The sequence below is a fragment of the Cibotium barometz genome, chromosome 11, assembly GCF_041138505.1.
Source record: "Cibotium barometz isolate CiBa-2024 chromosome 11, ASM4113850v1, whole genome shotgun sequence".
Lineage (NCBI taxonomy): Eukaryota > Viridiplantae > Streptophyta > Polypodiopsida > Cyatheales > Cibotiaceae > Cibotium > Cibotium barometz.
In genome coordinates this window covers 19,663,720-19,683,653 of record NC_141056.1, presented here as the reverse complement: position 1 = coordinate 19,683,653, position 19,934 = coordinate 19,663,720, and the positions used below count along the sequence as shown (strand labels likewise).

The following is a 19,934-nucleotide window of genomic DNA, read 5'->3' as shown; positions in this document are numbered from 1 at the left end:
TTGGGAGAGAAGGCTGATGGCCTTGGCCAAAATCTTATAGGCCGTCCCTAGAAGGGTGATGGGTCTCCACTGTCGGATTTCCAATCTATCACCACCCTCCTTGGGAATCAAATGTATCAAGTCCTCTGTGAGCCTCTCTGGCATGGCACCTGTGAGCATAATCTCATTGAAGGCAGCGCGAAGGCCACCTTCCATGAGGTCCCAATGGCGAAGAAAGAAAGAAACATGAAGCCCATCTGCCCCCGGGCATTTGCACCTAGGTAATGCCTTCACCACCTCTGCCAGCTCCTCTAAAGTGAAAGGGGTCAATAAAAAAGACCAAAGGGAGGGGGGAGCCACCTCTCTCGTGTGCCTCTAGACTCTCTCGCGTGCATCTATCACTTGGGGGGATAACGGGGCTCTCACATGTGGGGATCAGAAACAATGGCTCCATCCTGGCCACGCAGCCTGCGAATACCGTCTCTCCTCCTATGTGGGCCAGTTATCTCAAAGAAGTCTCCAGTAACTCTGTCACCAGCCTGAGTCCAGAATGAAGCCCTGGCATGCTATCTATACTCCACCCTCCTCTCCTCAATGGACCAAATCTCCGTGCGGGTAGCAGCGATCTCACTCTCAATCCACGGGCTCTCTATCCGTCTCTCTCATAGTGAGAGGAACAGAGTATTGAGACAGGATCTATGGCAGCTCTATACACGAGAGACATGGATATCGCCTACACAGCCTCTTCCACCGAAGATGCTATACTACAGAGATCACTTCATGAGTATCACTGATGATGGATTTATAGAGAGGCCTAGATACATGGAGGGCTTTTTACCACACGGCTCCCGAGTGGCTATTGGTCAACTCAGAGTTTCATCACACCGATTGGAGATTGAGACTGGCAGAGCAGCACGGATCCCCCGAGAGGAGAGGGTATGCAGATTGTGTAGAGAGGAGGTGGAGAGTGATGAGCATTATGTATGCAAATGCAGAGCATATACAGCCATCAGAGAGAGATATCCCATTTTATTCAGAGAGCCACATTCCCTACGCCAGATCTTTGAGGCAGCAGACCAGCGCATACTGGGGAGATACACTCTAGACATACAGAGCCACAGAGAGACATTATTACAGGCTCAGACAGCTCCAGAGGGGGGGCGACAGACACAGATTACTACATTTTTTCAGAGATCCATCCCCCTCCCAGCCCCTACACGGCAGGGAATTACTCTCCAGAGAGCAGAGACACTTAGAGCCCGCAGGAGACAGAGGACACCTGGCTTTCGGACACCACGCCTATACCCGAGAGAGATGACAGAGATTAGAGCTCAGTTTCACGGAGAGGGTGCGGAGCGACTGGCTCGCTTCAGAGCACACCCAGGCATGTTCTTCAGGGAGCTGTGGACACCCCCTTCACTGATGTATACCATTTTATACCCCCAGTATGGTACAGGATGGAGCTAGCTAGGTTGCATATCATGATTGTATACTCCATGCATATAGCTTTGCATTCTCCTAGTAGTAGAGCTCCATCCCCTGCACACCCAGATTCAGCTTTTTTTTGTTCAGTACTTTTTCATTTTGTTGGGATGACAGAGGATACCCCATACAGGTACTCCGATTTGTCTCATAGGCCGAGTTCGGTCTTTTGGAAGACGTTAATAAAATCTTTCTTTCTTTCTTTCTTTCTAGGGAATTCTCCTGAAGATGCTGTAAAGAGGCTAGGCCCCTCCTTAGACTTCTCTCCTCCTCCCAAAGCCCCTCCAATCTACTCTGGGCTGCCTCTTGTCAGAAAATACTAATCTCCCCAAGGCCATCATCCAAAGCGCACGCTACAGAGCCTGAGGAAAAGTTCAGTCCCGCCTATATCTGCTCGATCAGACTGCGCATCTCGGGGTCTTGAGAATGAGGTTGTCTGGAGTCCTAGATCTCGCATGCCTGTCATGCCTCCATGGGTCCTCTAGGGACAGAATAGCTTGGGTATGCTCTGAAAATTTAGTGCCTGCCAGAATACCAACCATGCCTCCACGGTTGCAAGCCCACTCGTCGACATAAAACTTGTCCAGCTGAGAGAGGTTGGGGCTAGTGCTCTACGTATCCAATCGAGAGAAGCTAAGACTCCCAAGGATACGCCCAAACTCTGGAAGATGCCAAGGGTCCTGTCCCCTAAGAATCAGAATCATCTCCTCCCATGCAGAGTACTCCGCTCCTGCGATTGTGGCCGTGCCGTGCCACCTCCAAGTCTGTCCTCTGCTGCCTCTATTATGTTGAAGTCACCGCCCATGCACAAAAAATCAGCCTGGAGCAGGGCCTGACCGACAGTGCTCCAAAAGATAGCTCTACCTGCAACAACATTCGAGGCATAGATGTTGAGGAAGCCAATGCTATTCTCCCCAATCAGAATGGTAACCCACTAAGCACGTCCTGGAACTAGGACTCCTGATCCTCACAGACGGTAGAAGCTGCTCACTGACAAAGAGACACACTCCTCCTTGCATCCCTGAAGGGCTGAAGGATGGAGACCAAAAAGTATGACTCCTGCCTGGTAGAATCTTCGCGCCGCGGCGAGTACGCCCCTCAGTAAGATGATGCTCCTAGAGGAAAAGAATGTCGATAGGTCCCCCCACCATAGCTCGCAGTAGCTCTCCTCTAAGGACGCCTTGTCCTTGAAAGCACTGAGGCCCCCCTAAGCCCTGAATGTTCCATGAGACAATCCTCATATCAATCGCTGTGTGAGGCGGAATTATCGGAACTTCCCTCCACTCGAAGAGTCTTGGGCGTGGGATTAGACGGGGAATAGTCACAATCTCTCCTGGTGCGAAGTCGTGCCAAGTGGGCGTGGATCCTGCCCTCCATGTACTACCACTCTGCCCGAGCGCGAGAGTATGCATACTCCATGCTCCATCGATCACAATGGAGATATCTGTAAGAAGGGGGGAGAGGTACTGTGATAGAGGTATGCATAAACACAAAAAGCAGCACCTCCACGTTGGAGGTCACCCTCTCCCCTTCTTGGTCTCTGTGGGCTGATCCACCAAGCTCCATCCTGGCAAGAGGCCATAGATGAGTAAGAACATCAGTGATGCGGAGATCCTACAGATGATGCGATAGCTCAACTGCCTGCTCCTGAATGGTAGCAGCCACCGACTCTAGACCCCACTCTGTCCCGAGGGCTGTGCTCAAGGGGAAAGAGAAGATCATTGCGCCATTCTCTGGCGTAGAGGGTCTAGAGTGGTGGAAGACCCCACATACCAGAATAGGGGCTACAGTCTCCTCAAACCTGTCTGTCCCTTTCGTCGGAAGGCACCTGAAGAAACTATAATCCTCAGGCTGCCCCAGGATCCTGGGAGGCCCGCCTGGAGACTCTGGTGGGAGAGCCCTCACTAGTAAGGCCGCAATGGTCATCTCCATCGGCTTTGATAAACAATGAATCAGGTGACGAACGAAACTCGCCGGCTATCTCCTCTTCGGATCAGTGGTTGTAGGGGGCCGACGGGAATGCTCTGGAGAGGTGTGGGGGGGGGGGAGCAAGGGGCAAATGGAGTGACTGCGGGTAGAATTGGAGGCGAGGGTGGGGGAGGGGGGGAGGTGAGGCGGAGGGGCTGGAGAGGGACGCTGCTGAGAGGTATCCATCACATAGGAAGGCTGTTGGGGAAGGCTCGACGAAGAGAGGGTGGGGTCAACCTGCGCCACTGGGCACTGAGGGCCAGAGGAGAAGTCAAGACGAGGAATTGGCTGCCATGTGGGGCCGCCGGGGGGGGGGGGCGGGGGGCTCTCACTGTGACTGGAGGGGGCCCGCTGTCTGCGAGCGGCTGCTGTGATAAGTGCTCAAAATGGTTCTTTGATAGAACCGGATCTTGCATGCTGCCAACCACGCACATGGCGGTGACGCTCAGCTCTGATGCTCGGCCGACGACCCGGGCGGGGGCCAACCGTCCGCCACTCTCCGGCTGATGGGTCATCCATGGTCGAAACCTAGTGCTCCGCCTGGATGGTTGATCTCATTGAAGTTCAGCTACATTTGTAGAAATCGGGATTGTTGGGCAATCTTGGTGAAGGGAGCTGGGCACCATATTGCTAGCTTGTAGCTGGGCTACTTGTGGGCAAGTATAGTTTTTGTAAGTTGCTTTCATGCTCAATCATTTTGGAAGAAATGGTGGTGTATGGCTAAGCCAAGCCACCCGTTTTATGTACTTGTAAAATTCTTACTCCCTTAAGGCAATACATATCCTTCAAGGGGGGGAGGGACCAGCCATCTTCTGGTCCCTAGTGCAGTATCATTTCTTTTCAGTACTTCCACATTGTATAATAAATTGTCATGGCTATGTATGTGGGATATGGCAATGATCAAAGGATGATAATCTTGTGATTTCAGTACTAAATTCTGTATAACCATGCACCCGTTTGTGACAGTGGTATTAGAGCTCCGGTTCTCTTACTTTGCATAAATCTTTTTATGATACTGGATAAGACCGTGAAGGAGTCATTATCCGTGAGGGAAGGTTGGAATTCCGAGGTAGCCCTTGTCTTATTGTCACACTCCGAAAGGAGGTACCAATGGTTTTGGTGGCAGTGAGTGTGTGGCCCTCTTGTCCGTGTAGGGATACTGTTGTATCCTTGGGGTCTATTCCGTATCATATCTAGATGCGAGTAGAGACTGGTCTTGGGTATACAGAATTGTGTTGCAGGCAAAACATTGTTTTGGACAGCTTTGACAGTGTTTTTGAGTTGTGTTCCCTTGCTCCGTTGTGGGAAGGGCAACTCCAACAGCCATCATGAGAAATTCTCCACATCACAGTGAGGTTATGTTGAAGCAATTACAGTCCGAAGTGGCTGAATTGAAGTCTATTTTGGTCATCCTAGAAATTCAGCATACTCTTGAGTCTCTGAAGAAGAGGCATGGAGAACCAACAGTTCATGCCTCTCAAGAAGCCTCTTCAAGATCCCATACCCGCTCTCGCTCTCATGCTGTGATCGCTCCCTACAGGAGGCCTACAGATTGGAAGACAATATACACATATTTAGAACACTTCACTTAACTGATATTAAAGCAACATAAATACTGAAAATACACATGACACGGGGGCCGGAAAGGGCCGGCCCCTCCCTCAATACATTTTGTATTTGTTGGAGTATTTATATGTACAAGTGTCTGCTCATGATCAAGATATCCCTGAATATGTATGCACAACTTTCCAATAGTGGGGTAACCTGCACCTCTTTACCAGATCTTTACCATCATGCTTCGTGTTTCCCTGCACATCAAGAATTGCATGCACATTTGCTTTGGGTTGCTTGTCCTCATGCTTTTGTTTGCGGTTGGGGCATTGCCTAAACATATGCTCGTTACTGCCACAAGAAAAGCATTTCCCCTCGTTTGCATATTGCTCCCTCTCTCCATAAGCTTCATGGGCAATCTTAGGTGTTTCACTAGCCAAAGTGACATGGGTCTTTGGTTCTTGTGCCCCACTGCATGTAACCTCGCGGAATCCATATGGCCTTCAGCATGCATGAATCTGTTTCCTCCTGTGCCATGAGGAGTGGATGCATGGCGAGAAGTGACCGATATTTCTTCTTTATGCAAAAATGATCTCAGCCTTTGAGAGGTTGGGTCTCCATGCTTCAAACGGGGTGGATTTTTGAACATAAGTTGTCCATCCTCTCCCTCTTGTAGGCCACCCTTTCGGATAAGATAAGAGAGTGCCAACTCTCTTGGCTTCTTGCCCACTTCTCGAGCCATAGACTCAAAAGTCATGTCCACCATAGCATTAGCTTTCTTGGGTTCTATGACACTTTGTACATGGGGGTCCTCATGCAAGAATTTCAGCTCTTGCTCTTTTGCCTGCAAGAGCCTCTTCATGTGCTCCAACTCAGCCCTCAATGCATTGGGCTCTTCCTCATGCATGGGTTCTTTACCACGTGATGGCTGTCCCATGAATGCACTGTCATAGACTCTCTCAAGAGGCTTATGCCTTCCATGCAATCCATCAGAATCCTGTGAAGCACTTGATTGGCCCCTCGAGTTCGGCACTTCCAATGGGTTGCCCTAGCTATCCATTGAGTCAAGTGTTCGTACTTGCTTCCGATCTCAAAACTCCGTGTCTCCTCTTGAGAAAGAGAGACGACCGGGCTCTGATACCAATGTGACCTCTCCCTACAGGAGGCCTATAGATCGGAAGACAATATACACATATTTAGAACACTTAATTTAACTCATATTAAACAATGGGAAACAACATCAGCAACATAAATACTGAAAATATACATAACACCAGCATTGAAGCCGGAAAGGGCCGGCCCCTCCCTCAATACATTTTGTATTTCTTGGAGTATTTATATGTACAAGTGTCACGGGCCTGATAGGCCAGATTTCTTCACCAAGGAGTGAAAACAACCAAACAAACTGGTTCAAGTTGATGAAGATGTGTTTGTTGGAGTAGCCTCAAATCACAGGCTCATTCCCACCTTCACTGGGTGCACACCTGCCTTTCACTGGTCTTCCGGGACCGTGCACAGACAGTCAGGCCTGTACTAACGCAAGCATAGTGGTACACCGCGGAGTGAATGTTTCCCGATTCTCCCAGATAAGCCTTGCACCCGGTTTTTCCCGTAGGTTTTTGTGCTAACCTTTACTGGCCCTCTGAACTTCAGGGCGCGGTTAGCACGCACACTTAGAGGAAAACAAACCAACAAGAAAATTTCCAAGGAATGCAAATGAAAAAGAAATTCTCTGTTCCTGCACTATACAAACTTGTAGAACTTGAAACTTAATTTTAAAAAGTTCAAATTTAATTTAAACATAGCACCTGGAGTAGCTTGTTGCAGATAAAACAATGGAAGAGTCCTTCCTCTATTTTCGAGCCTCGCTCTTTGGTTTCATTAGTAGTAGTTTGTACAACTAATAGGCTGTAGATAACACCATTTGCAACACCATATGCAAATAAATCAACATCACAAGGTGTACACAAGCCAGGAGCAGCAGGGCTGAAAACTGAATTTGTATGGGCAGCAAGTACAATTGATGTTTAGGCAGCAAGTATAATGGGTGTTGCTGGTATAGCTATTACAGCAGGTAATAGGTATAGTAGGCGGGTATGTGTGCAACAGGTACAGGCACGTGTGCAGCCCTGCAAGCAGGTACAGCTGCAAGTACAGCAGGCGGGTGCTGCCCTGCAGACAAGTACAACTGCAGGTACTATAGGGGCAGCCGGCGAGTTCCAAGAGGATGGAGAGAACCAGGCGATGGAGAGAGAAAGAGCAGGCGATGGAGGGAAAGTCCAGCCACCACCCACGTGGGGCTAAAAAGTTAATAACCCATGCAATACCTTTTTTTAAAAGGTTATAAATCCTTAAAACCAATTTTAATACTATGGGCACTCTCAAAAGAAAATGTCCAACCCCTTTTTAAAATGTGTGTGAACACATTACCTTATAAATATTAAGGTTTACCATAGTTTATGGATTTCACCTTTTAAAAGGACCAAAATGAAAATACTTACCACCTGTTCACACGCCTCACCGACAGAGCACTCCACGGTACACTGGGGGCATCCCCGTCCAGTGTACCGGCACGGCATAACAGGCAGACACACGCAAACAAGTCATGCAAAAACAAATTTATGCACGCAGGCATAAATGCATGCGCACATATAATGGACGAAATCTCCCTTTCATGAAACTTGTACAAGAAGTTCCTCTCGGGCACAAACTGGCGCGATAGAAATATAAAGATATGTCCTGGTCTTTCTATGGAGTGGCAGTCCCATAGGTAAGACGCCATCCTGGCCATACACGGGTGGCACCAACAAGCTCCCGTCCATACAGCACGAAGCAAGTCACACACGGGTGGCACGAAACTGGTTCCCATCCATGTGACGCAGCACTGGTCACACGGGTGGCAGTAATCTGGCTCCCGTCCAGATGACACCAAAAGACTGGCCCTTTCGCATGGGACACTAGCTTGGCCCCATGTGAACATGGCACAAATCTGGCCACTCTATGGAGTGACAGTCCCATAGAAGTGGCTCCAGAAATGGAGATGGACCAAATGGTCACACATGCCCATAACCGTTCTCCTTCACCTAGCCACAGTTCTTCTCCTCGTAAGAGCCATTCTTGCCATCATAAAAGCCATGCTAAACCCAAAGCCCGCTCTCCTTCTCCTACTGAAAAGCCCTCAAAGAGATTGAAGACTTTAAAATTCAGTTTTATGAGCAGTTTCTTTCTCCTGACTTTGATAAATATGTAAAGAAAGGATGGGATTGGTTGTCACAAAAAGAGCATGAACATGTGTCTGCATAAGTAGATAAGTTTTGGGCTGTTTTGTTTGAAGTAACCCCCTTTATAAAGGTTGCTAATGATGAGAAGACGCGGAAGTTTGAAAGTGGTCTCCAACCTATTGTTAGGATGAGCATAAAACTCTATCCTAATAGTGCCTTACAGCATATGATGGAGTCAACAATTATTGCCGAAAGTTTCCATTCAAAGGACACCCCTAGAAAGCAAGAGTTTAGCTCGTACAAAGCTAAACAGAGGGCAAATCAAGAGCTGTCCAAGGGTGGACAGCAAGCTAGAAGTGGAGAAAGAGAACAAAAGAAGAACGGGTTTGACAAAAAGAAGCTAGGGGGGGGGGGGGGGGGGGAGTAGGAACAAATCAAACCGCCTTAGTTTTGAACAACTTAAGGAGTACTGGGAGTAAGGTAAATGCTTCCAATGTGGTAGCAAAGACCACATGAAGAGGGAATGTCCTCAACTTGTTAATGATGAAGGCACCCATGCAGCCCCACCCTCTTCTAATGCAATACCAGATGTTCAAGGCAATACCTCAGCTGATCCAAATAGCTGCACTTTGTTAAAGGCTTGGGGTAAATTGCAAGATAAAAATGCTTTGTTTTTGTTTGATCTAGGTTCTACTGACAATACATTTCTATTGAGATGGTAGAAGCACTTATATTGCATCCTGAGAAGTTGGGTTTGAGTATGCATACAGAGTCTGCTTTTGAAGGATTGAATGCACATGTAACGCTAGTGGTTGGCAAGCTTCATATTCAAATTGGCAACTATGGTGATCATGAGGAGTTCCTCATAGGTCCCACTTCTTCATGATATGATGCTTTACTTGGCATGCCTTGGCATTTTCGCATGCTTCCAATACCAGACTTTAAAAAGAAGACGCTTACCTTTACTCATAAGGGCAAGCAGTATTGTATTCATGCAGGCACTACTTGTGCAACTATTCCCGTTGTAGGCCATATTGCCATTGAAAAGCAAATAAAGAAGTCTACTTGTTCGTTCTTGGTTTTTGTCAAAGAGCAAATTAAGTCTAAAGATGAAAGCATGTCACATCTAGGTAAGACTAGGGCAGATTTTTTATATCATTATGAAGATTGTTTTGCAGATGCCTTGCCTAGGCAACTTCCCCCGTAGCGTCCAAAGGATCATTGCATTGATTTGATTCCTGGGAGCTCACCTCCAAATCACCCCCCTTATAGGGTGAGTGCAAGCTAACAAGAAGAAATCACGACACAAGTCAATGATCTTCTTGAGAAGGGTTTGGTACAACCCAACTCATCACCTTATTGCTCACCCATTTTGTTGGTACAAAAAAAAGATAGTTCATATAGAATGTGCATTAACTACAGGGCCTTGAATAAGATAACCATCAAGAATCGGTTTCAAATACCGAGAATTGATGATATCTTAGATAAACTCCAAGGGGCATCTGTTTTCAGCTGCATTGATTTGAAAAGTGGTTATCACCAAATAAGAGTAGCTTCTCAAGATGTACACAAAACAGCTTTCAAGACTACGTTTGGATTGTATGAGTATTTAGTTATGCCTTTTGGTCTTACTAATACTCCTGCTACTTTTAATCGAATGATGGATCGTATTTTCAGAAATCACATAATGTTTACACGAGTTTTCTTTGATGATGTGCTAGGTTTCTTCAAGTCCGAGGAGGAACACAAGCACCATTTGGCTATTGTTTTTGAAGAGCTTCGCAAGCATAAACTTTATATCAATCCCAAAAAGAGTGAATTTTTCTTGGCTTAAATTCATTATCTTGGCCATATTGTTTCTAAGGACGGTGTGTCCATTGCATGATCTCACGAACAAGAAGATTGCTCTTGTTTGGGGTATTAGACAAAAGATAGCTTTCCAGAGGCTAAAAGATGTCATTAGTCAACCGTCAGTTCTTATTGTGCTAGATTTGCAATAAAACTTTTGTTGTGGAATGTAATGCAAGTGGTGATTGCATAGGAGCAATGTTAAATCAAGAAGGCCATGGTATGGTTTTTGAAAGTCGAAGATTGCAAGATGCAGAGACACATAGTACCATCTATGAGAAAGAAGTAATGGCTGTGATTCATGCTTTAACCATATAGAAGATGCTGAATTTATGGTCAAAACAGATCATCGGACTCTCTGGCACTTTCTCATATAGAGAAAACTCTCAGAGAAACACATGCGTTGGGCTAATTTTCTTTCGATGTTTCATTTTCAGCTTCTTCACACTTTTGGAAAGAATAATTCAATAGCTGATGCATTATCTCGGGGGCCCAAGGTGAATGCTATCACCACTGCCTATCATGAGGACCTTTCATCTATGCCTCAAATGTATACTACTAATGAAGATTTCAAAGAGATATGGACTGATTTACAGGCTGCAAAATCAGTCCATCCTTTCTCCATCAAGGATGATTATTTATATAAACATCAAGCCATTTGTGTAGTCAAGCTATAAACATCAAGCCATTTGTGTAGTCAAGCTGCAAAATCAGTCCATCCTTTCTCCATCAAGGATGATTATTTATATAAACATCAAGCCATTTGTGTAGTCAAGCAGCTTCGTCAAAAGGTCATGGATGAAGCACATTTATCTTCCTACGCACGTCATAGAGGTATTTTGTCCACTACTCAAGCTTTGGAAAGATATTTCTATTGGCCTTCTAGTGGACTAATATAGAAAAATATGTTCGTGAGTGTGTGGTATGCCAGAAAGTTAAGTATGACAAGCATAAGTTGCTTGGTTTACTTCAGCCTTTGCCTATCCCTCAAACACCTTGGGATACCATAGCAATGGATTTTATCACAGATCTTCCTCGATTTACTTATGGTAATAATGTTATTTGGGCTATTATTGATTGCTTTAGTAAGCAAGCTCATTTTATTCCCGTAATAAAAACTATCAAGCCCAATCATATGGCTCGACTCTTTCTTTTTCGTGTTTTCACACATCATGGAATGCCTAAGTCCATTGTGGGAGAAAGAGATCCAAGAACTACGAGCTTATTTTGGAGAGCTCTATTTGACAATATGGGTACTAGGCTCAATTTCTCTTCTGCCTATCATCCCCAAACTGATGGGCAAAATGAAATAGCTAATTCAGTGGTCCTTGATCTACTCAAATGCTATGTTTCTGATCAAAAGGCAGCATGGGAGAAGTATTTACCCTTGGTTGAGTTTAAATACAACAATACAGTCCATTCCTCCACCACTGGCAAAGCTCCATTTGAGGTTATCTATGTTAAGGTAACACTTCAACCCATCCTTCGCACTAAGGATGAGATTTTTGCTCTGCTGATGAATATGTTAGAGATCTGGATACTGCCTATGCACAAGTTCGGGCAGCCATACAATGCTCTCAAGCAAAGCACAAGAAGGATGCCGATCAGCATCAACGTCATATGGACATCAAAGAGAAGGATTGGGTTCTTCTCAAGTTTGAAAAGGCACGTCTCCGCAAGAGGCCAGGGCAAGAAGGCAAAGCTCTCAAACTTGCCAACAGGTATTATGGTCCATTTCAAGTTATTCAAAAGATTAATGATCTGGCTTTTAGGTTGGCTTTGCCCACTCATTGGAAGATACATAATGCTTTCCACATCAACCTGTTGAAACCATATATTGGAGCTCCACCTTCTCAACTAGTTGCAAAAGATCCACCAGAAGTGGATGATTTAGAAGAGGTGCTTTAACCCAAACAAACTGTCTTCCATCAAGAACAGAAGCTTAAGGGAGGCAAGGTCATACGCAACTATTTGGTTAAATTCAAAACTATTCACCTATGCATTCAAGGTGGATGCAAGAACAAGATCTCAAAGAATATCCCGATCTCCTCAACAACTCTTTAGAAGCTTTTCAGTTGAGGACAACTGTTTAGAAGGCAGGGGGAATGTAACTACTCCCTAATTTCTTGGGATTCATATCGTAAATTCTCTATTATTCATGGACATGAGTGTTGGACACTACATGCAACCATGAAATGTTTATGGTTAAAGCTTCTTATGTATGTGTATGCTAGCTGTATCTACGAGATTCTATCTGCAAAGAAGCATGTTAGGCATTTGATGGATCTTGGAGAACCAAATGCAACACATAATGCCATGGACATTTGATGGATCTTGGAGAGCCAAATGCCATAGCTTTTGTAAATTTCAAGTACATGTAAATACATGGAGTTTCTTCCAAAACATGTGTTTAAATGCATACATTTGTATGCATGACTTATTTCTATTTGTGTGTATTGTTTGTTTGTCTCGACAATGCCTAGATTTTATTGCATGAGAAGCTCATGGATCTGGGGACGCCTGGATTGCACCCATGGGTTAGTATGTTGCATAATCCATTTTCAGTTAATCTATTGATGGATCTGCACATGAATAATTAATATTTTGCAGGTAGCCCACTCTTATGCGGGTTTTCTATCTCCATGCATGCATGCATGACAGTTTAACTAAGTATGGTAGATAATCTTCTTCTCTATGATGAGAAACTCCCATGCATGCGACATGCATGACCAAAAACCCCCATGCATGCGACATGCAAGCTTTTTCAGCTACATGCATGCATCATGCAATGCTTTATCTTTTCATGCACCTAAAGGTGTGCCATGCAAGTTTACTTTTCTTAAAAGTAAAGCATGCAAGCTCACTTTTCTCCAAAAGAGTCATACAAGCTAGTTAACTCAAAAGAAAAGGATGCAAAGTAAACTTTTCCTCCTCTTTTAGCTACATGAGTTGCTCTTTGAATCATAGCCATTCTTGTTGTTCCAAAAGTCTAGCTCAAACCTCTCCCTACCACATCGTTTTATGGGCAATATCATCCACCTCTTCTCTTCTTGTAGGCGCCTCCTTCTAGGCTCTATAAATTCAGATTTTCAGCCTCAATACAAGACACTTCTTGGCCTTTCTTTATTTCTCTATCTAATGCACTTATTATAGAGTATTTTTCCAGCCATACCATAGTGTTTTTACCTCTCCAAAACACTTAGAAGCTGGCTGAATTCTGATTTTCAGAATTGAAAGTCTCCATTCAAGCTAGAAGAAGAAGAAGAAGATTTTCTAAAGATTGAAGCTGTGGAAGAATCATCTTGGCTCTGGTTGTTGCTACAAGTTCTATGCGGGAGAACCCTTGGGCAGTGTTGGGCATTCTCCTAAGGCTGATTTTCAGCCACTAAATGGTTGATCTCATTGAAGTTAAGCTACATTTGCAGAAATCGGGATTGGTGGGCAATCTTGGTGAAGGGTGCTGGTCACCATATTGCTAGCTTGTAGCTGGGCTACTTGTGGGCAAGTATAGATTTTGTAAGTTATTTTCATGTTTAATCATTTTGGAAGAAACGGTGGTGTATGGCTGGGCCAAGCCACCTGTTTTATGTACGTGTAAAATTCTTACTCCCGTAAGGCAATACATATCCTTAAAGAGGGGGGGGGGACCAGCCCATCTTCTGGTCCCTAGTGCAGTATCATTTCTTTCCAGTGCTTCCACATTGTATAATCAATTGTTATGGCTATGTATGTGGGATATGGTAGTGATCAAAGGATGATAATCTTGTGATTTCAGTACTAAATTCTGTATAACCACGCACCCGTTTGTGACAGCTCAGCCTATCCGCCACCCAACAAAAGGGTGTGTTTTCGCTGTTGCCGCCCACTGTTATAGTAGTGATGATGCTTCTATCGTCTTCATCATTATACTACCTGCTTGGTGCTCCTCTACTCTTGAAGATTCTGCTCCAACATCACATGTGTGTAAGGTACTTTATCTTGCCTAAAAGGATTGTAGCTATCATCAATACTACAAGCACCATCATGAAGCATCTGTTCCTTGCAAGTGCAAGCGTCAGAATCTTGGAAACATCGATGCAAGAAGACGACATCAAATCATCATCGACGTTCTACCATTGTTAGGAGAAATCGGCAAACCCCAAAATCATGTATAGGAGAGGCCAAGGCATCTGCATCTGGCTTTGGTCCACTCAATAGATCTTGCTAGGTGTGATTGTTGGAGTAGTAGTAGGGTCCCTTGCTTGCAGGTGACAGAGTGGTACAAAATTATCTACAAGTATGCTTGCACGATGTGATGGAATGTTGCATAATCTCATCGTTGTACAAAATATAGCATATGTTTGTGTGACTATTACTCAAGAAAGGATGATAAAGTTTTGCCAATGGGACGGCTGTCGTGAGGAGGCGGCAGAAGGAGGACGGGGTGGCCATACTGTTGCTGTAAGGAAAGCGAAGAGAGGGAGGCATGGCTGCCACCTGGGAGCCTCACCAAGGCCTCGATGCTTTAAAAAGGGAATCAAAGGGAGGCGGTCGTGAAGGAATCGAGGGGCTGTCGTCGTGAGAGGGTGGCAGGAGCGCCGGGAAGGAATCAAGAGGCTGCGGGTGCAAGAAGAGCTTACCGTGATGAGACAGCCGTAAGGGTGATGGAATAACCTGTCACGCCGTTGAAGTGAAGAGAAGAAAACAGAGGAGTGGAATCCAGCAAACACAGAGAGGATCATGAGAGGCTGCGGTTGCTAGAGTAGACAAGGGGCGACTGTCGTGAGGAGGTGGAAAAGAAGGAGGACAAGGCCGACAGTCTGACCTTCGGGGGTGTTTCGGAGCGACGAACAAGAGGGTGGTGAAAAAGGCCATCACACTGTCGTGAGAATCAGTGAAACTTGTGTCATGTGTGAGTTACTGTGGTGGTGCCATGGCTTAAACTTTCTTCTCTCCTTGCTTCATCTCACTTCTACACACTCCACCATGATGATGATATTCCATCCTCCATAGCTGTATGTGTGATCCTATGATATCCAATATGCCTTCGCAATACAAAAAATATATTAACATTTAACAACATTTACACTTACCAGTTGACGTAGCAACATAGAGACCCTTGGACACACCCGGGTAGGTAACTGTTCCAATGGGCTGCGCAATCAAAATCTGGCCAGGGACAAGCTAAAAAATTCAGAAACGTTTTCTGCAATTATCATAGATTAGATCACAGTCCTGTGAAGTACAAATATTTTAAATTCAGCATTAATAATACATTTTCTAAGATATAACCACACATGAGTGTAACATTATTGGCCACAACAGTACGAGGAAAATGAGTAAGGATCCACTCCCACAACTTAGGCTGGCTTTACAACAGGCGGATGACAGCTCCTTTTTATTGAAGTCTGTCAGAATCGTGGAAATGAGCAGCTGCCCACCAGGATTAGGGTGGCACCGCCCAATCATTTTGGTAGGACCAAACAGGGTGATTCCATCAATTACCTCATCTGTCTGGATAACTCCCGCTGCTAATGCCCGGTATATTTTCACAACACGCCTCTCTGCAACACTGCAAATCCGGTTTCAAAAACATTGCGTAGGGCCATCGTGCTTCAAATTGATGGAAAAAGTACAAATTCAAAGTTTACATCATCATAGCAACATAAAACTGCTCTTGAGGTCACCATGTGAAACACTCCCAGCAAAGCTCACCTACAATACTCTGAAGAAGCTCCTGTCGCCAAATCTGAAGAAAGCTTTGATTTTGCAGCTTTTGTCTTTGCACAAAGGAGTACACCTGTACAAATCTACACTTTTAGCTTGTCATGCAAACTCTAAATCTACACATTTCATTCTGGAAAAGGTCTCAAATTCAAACTATGAAAGAACGCAAAAGAGTTTAGGGTGTTATCTAATGCGGACTTTCAGCTCCTCGCCTCCTCACTCACTGAGTTGAAGGCCCGTAGGCTTATCTGCAAGCTGGCGAGAGGGCAGTTTCACAACCTCCTGCGAGCAGCCTTGGTAGGCGATCAAGGCCAGATAACTGACATCCAATTCCTGGGCAAAGGGTACATCAGACAAGAGTTTGACACAGCTTCCCTTGCCGAGAGTGTCCATGGACAGAGCCCGATTCTTGTTTTTGCATGCACATGCATTAACTTGGTTTAAGGATTTTTTCTAAGGTGGACACCCAGCGTGGTTGACCACCCTTGGATTTTTATTATGTCACTTCAATTGGTCTTAAAAAATCAAGACCATAAAATTTGTGACCCCATTTGAATCTATATTGCCCATTTTCTATACTCTTGGTCAACTTGAATTCCCGTTAACGTTTCCAATCATTAACTTGCAACTTAAAAATAATAAAAATCCCTCACAAGGGAGATCTGTTCTTGCACACAAGTTTCTTATATCAAAAGGAAAATTTTCAGTCAAATAGATTTTCAAAATGCAAGCTTTTTCTCACTAGAAAATTTCCTCTCTAGAATTCGGTCATGGAAAATATATATTTTTTATATAACTGGGATACAAGTAGGGAGGTATTTTACATGGAGAGTGGTTGCAAGACTCCAAGATACTTTGATTGATATATTAAAAGCTTCAAAAAGTACAATGCTTTTTGTAGGCTGTTGGAGTCTTATCTTTTGACACATCACACACTGTGGCAATGACACATGGCAAGTGCCCATGACATTGCTACATATCACATACACACATAAACGGCTACAAGAGGTTAACAGTGAACACACACTTCCGCACTTACTCACATAAGTACTAGAGTGTTCACATACATATACAAGGGCTTTTACACACACGTGAGACTCCGAATACCCAACAAAACCCCCTCGGAGGGAAGGTGGTAAGACCCTTACACAAGAAAAGATGCTATTACCTACCCCATCCATGCTGCCTGAGAGCAAGACTCACCATGTGTCACCTCCCGTGCATTGGTCATAGAGTCTCTCCGGTCAAGGTTTTGGACCAACGTAGTGAGGTTAGCACTTTGTCACATACAAACCACCACCCCCCCCCCCCAAACAAAAAAAAAAACACTCCTAACAAGGATTTATATGAGAAAGGACCCTTTTATAATATTAAGGCCCTTTATAACACATGCATGAAAAACACAAGATTATTACAATTCATTTTGGGGGACATCCGGGCAGAGAACCCAACAAAACTCACACAACATAAAAACAACTAGAATACCCAGTCATAGTTTTCCTCACTGAGGGAGACTTGGGCGACTGCGGTGTTGATTTCTTTGATCGGCTACTCTTCTTCAGTTTTATCAGATTTACATGGCGCTGCTGCTCTTCTTTCTCAAGTTTTTTAAAGCATTGTGACTCCTTGTGTCCCAAACGTTTACAGTATCTACAATTTATCTTTTTGTTGGATCTCGAGTTTTGTACTTCAGCACAGGCTTTATCGTCCCCATGGCTGTTGCTAGATGCTTGACCATCTTTGATTCTCTGGTCTCAAAAATCCAATATAACTGAAGAATCCATGTCCCAAAGAAATGGGCGAGACTAAATAAGTCTCCATAATACCAATATCAAAATCATGTCCCAAGATAAATGGGCGAGACAAAAACAGTCCCATAAGTCCAGATATCATAATCATGTCCCAAGATAAATGGGCGAGTCAAATCAATCCCATAAGTCCAGATACCATAATCCATGTCCCAAGTAAATGGGCGAGACAAAATAAGTCTCCTGCCAACAAGACATCGGTCCACATGACCCTTGGCATAGACATAAGTCCCGTCATGTCCACTTTACCACTTGCACTCCGTGTTGGTACTCTGACTACACACCTTGGATGAGAGGTGGGCAAGTAACAAGATAAAACAATCACTCGCAGGCATAGATAACCTGGTGTTCCATAAGCATTTCTGCTACACATAGTTTTTAGGCATTTCGGCCACCAATAGTTTGTAGGCATTTCGGCCACCAACTCACACTACCCTCTCAAGTGCCCATGTTCCCTTCCATCTGCTCTCTATTGTTCCACCCACAAAGGGTAGAAACAATCTTCAAGAGAGCACGTAGGACAAGAGAACACTACACAGGGTATGTTGTGCTCGACACTACCCTCTGAAGTGCCCATGTTCCCTTCCATCTGCTCTCTATTGTTTCACCCACACATGGTAGAAACAATCTTCAAGAGAGCACGTAGAACAAGAGAACACTACACAGGGTATGTGAACAATGAGTTTCATAAGTCCAATGCATCCCAAATAAAGGGAGCCAAAAAGAATAATCCATAAACCACCTATCATCATTCTTGTACTTGAAAATATTCCGCCTGCCATCATAACACACCATGTGTGCATGGCCGGAATCCAAACAGGCATCGCCCGAAGGTCCACAAATGTCCTGCCATGTCCTTAGACTCATATGCATCCACTCATATGATCCATACACATGCCCAGGTATAATACATACATGCATCCGCATGTTTCTAGGCCTGACACGCATCCGCATGTCCCTAGAATATAGGGGTTTGTGACATTCTCCCCGGCTTCTAATCAGTTGACCGCAACTGAAAAGCCTCCAGATAGGCCTTCAAAAGATCTGGGTAATCCTCGAAGTAGGCCCCAATTCTATATAAATCTCGTCCAAGAAAGAAATCTCCATAGATATAATCCATCCCAATAAAGGGAGTCATGAAAAAAATTCATCCCATTAAAGGAAGCCATAAACAATGTTTCCCTGAAACCATCTCAAGGCAAACAACACCACCTTTCTCCTTGCATAGCTATACAAGGATTAGTGTACATCAAAAACACTTCATAGTAAATAGCAAAAGCACCAACTTTGCAAATTCAAAGTATACTTAGCTTTTCTTTGCCAGGTTGATCATGAAGCCAAAAGAAATATCTCGTCACCATATCCTTAAGATATCCTGAGTATCTCCATATAGCTTGCCTGTAAGCTTGATAATATAATCCACAATATCCATATGGAAAGAGTGCTAAACGTGTGCACATAAAGCCAACTCCATACTTCCAAGATAAATTTTGTGAATTCATAAATCCTTAGACCAAGCTGTCTATTGCTCATGCTCTTGCTTCATAAGCTCTGAAGTGGCTGACAATGCTTAATAGCAATGATGGTAAGTGTGGTCCCCACTCGAGATCTTTTCTCTTCCTTATTGATAGAAGGAAGCCTCCGCTTCCAAGAAAGCCTATGCTCTGATACCAATGTAACTCGCGGCGGATGCTCGGGGGACTAGGGCCTTTTACACACTTGTTGATACCATCAATGCATATTAAAACACTTAAACATGGCCACAGCCTTAACACATATCCATCATCACTTTGCATAAAACATAAAAGCTGGATAAAACATCCACAAATGCTGAAAATGGAGCTTGCACGTGTGACACCGCATAGAGGCCGGAATGGGCCGACCCCCCCCTTGGAGTATTTTATTACCCAAGGAGAATAATATCATGTACAAGCTTTGAGGGCCTTACTCTCCCCACGGGAGATGCCGGATTATCCCTATACAAATGCCATAACACAGCCCAACACAAGGCTACCAAGCCGGAACATAGGCTGTAGAAATGCCGAGCCAACCATATAATCCATATACCTCCGTGTGGGTACTGATTCTTCCCCAAAAACCACGGGTCTTCATGCAATAGAGCTGGTACAGCAAGTATAACTCTCCATTCACCCGGTACAGCAGGTACAATGGCTTCAATATTTCTTCGCGATGGAAGCCTCCAAAACAATCCCCAACAGCTGGTATTCTTCATGGGCAGCCTTCAAGAGAGAGAGAAAGAGAGTAGCCATCATTAGGGCAGCCTTCAACGGTGGTAGAGGCTAGTGTGCAGCAAGAGAGCCTCCATTAATGAAGAGAGAGGGCTCCAATTTATAGATTTGGGCCTCCCATG

The 19,934-nt window shown here is 44.6% G+C and overlaps 1 protein-coding gene across 2 annotated transcripts in view; it reads right to left on the bottom strand.

The window, feature by feature from the left end:
* The window catches only part of LOC147633868 (Pseudouridine synthase family protein), a 146,181-nt gene that overhangs the window by 47,410 nt on the left and 78,837 nt on the right, over positions 1-19,934 (bottom strand). For both annotated transcript variants that reach the window (XM_086804917.1, XM_086804916.1), the window contains 3 exons: positions 15,744-15,828; positions 15,534-15,600; positions 15,122-15,197 (listed from right to left, as the gene is read on the bottom strand). In XM_086804917.1, coding sequence (XP_086661043.1) covers positions 15,122-15,197; positions 15,534-15,600; positions 15,744-15,828 — 228 coding nt within the window. The remainder of the gene's footprint in view (positions 1-15,121; positions 15,198-15,533; positions 15,601-15,743; positions 15,829-19,934) is intronic.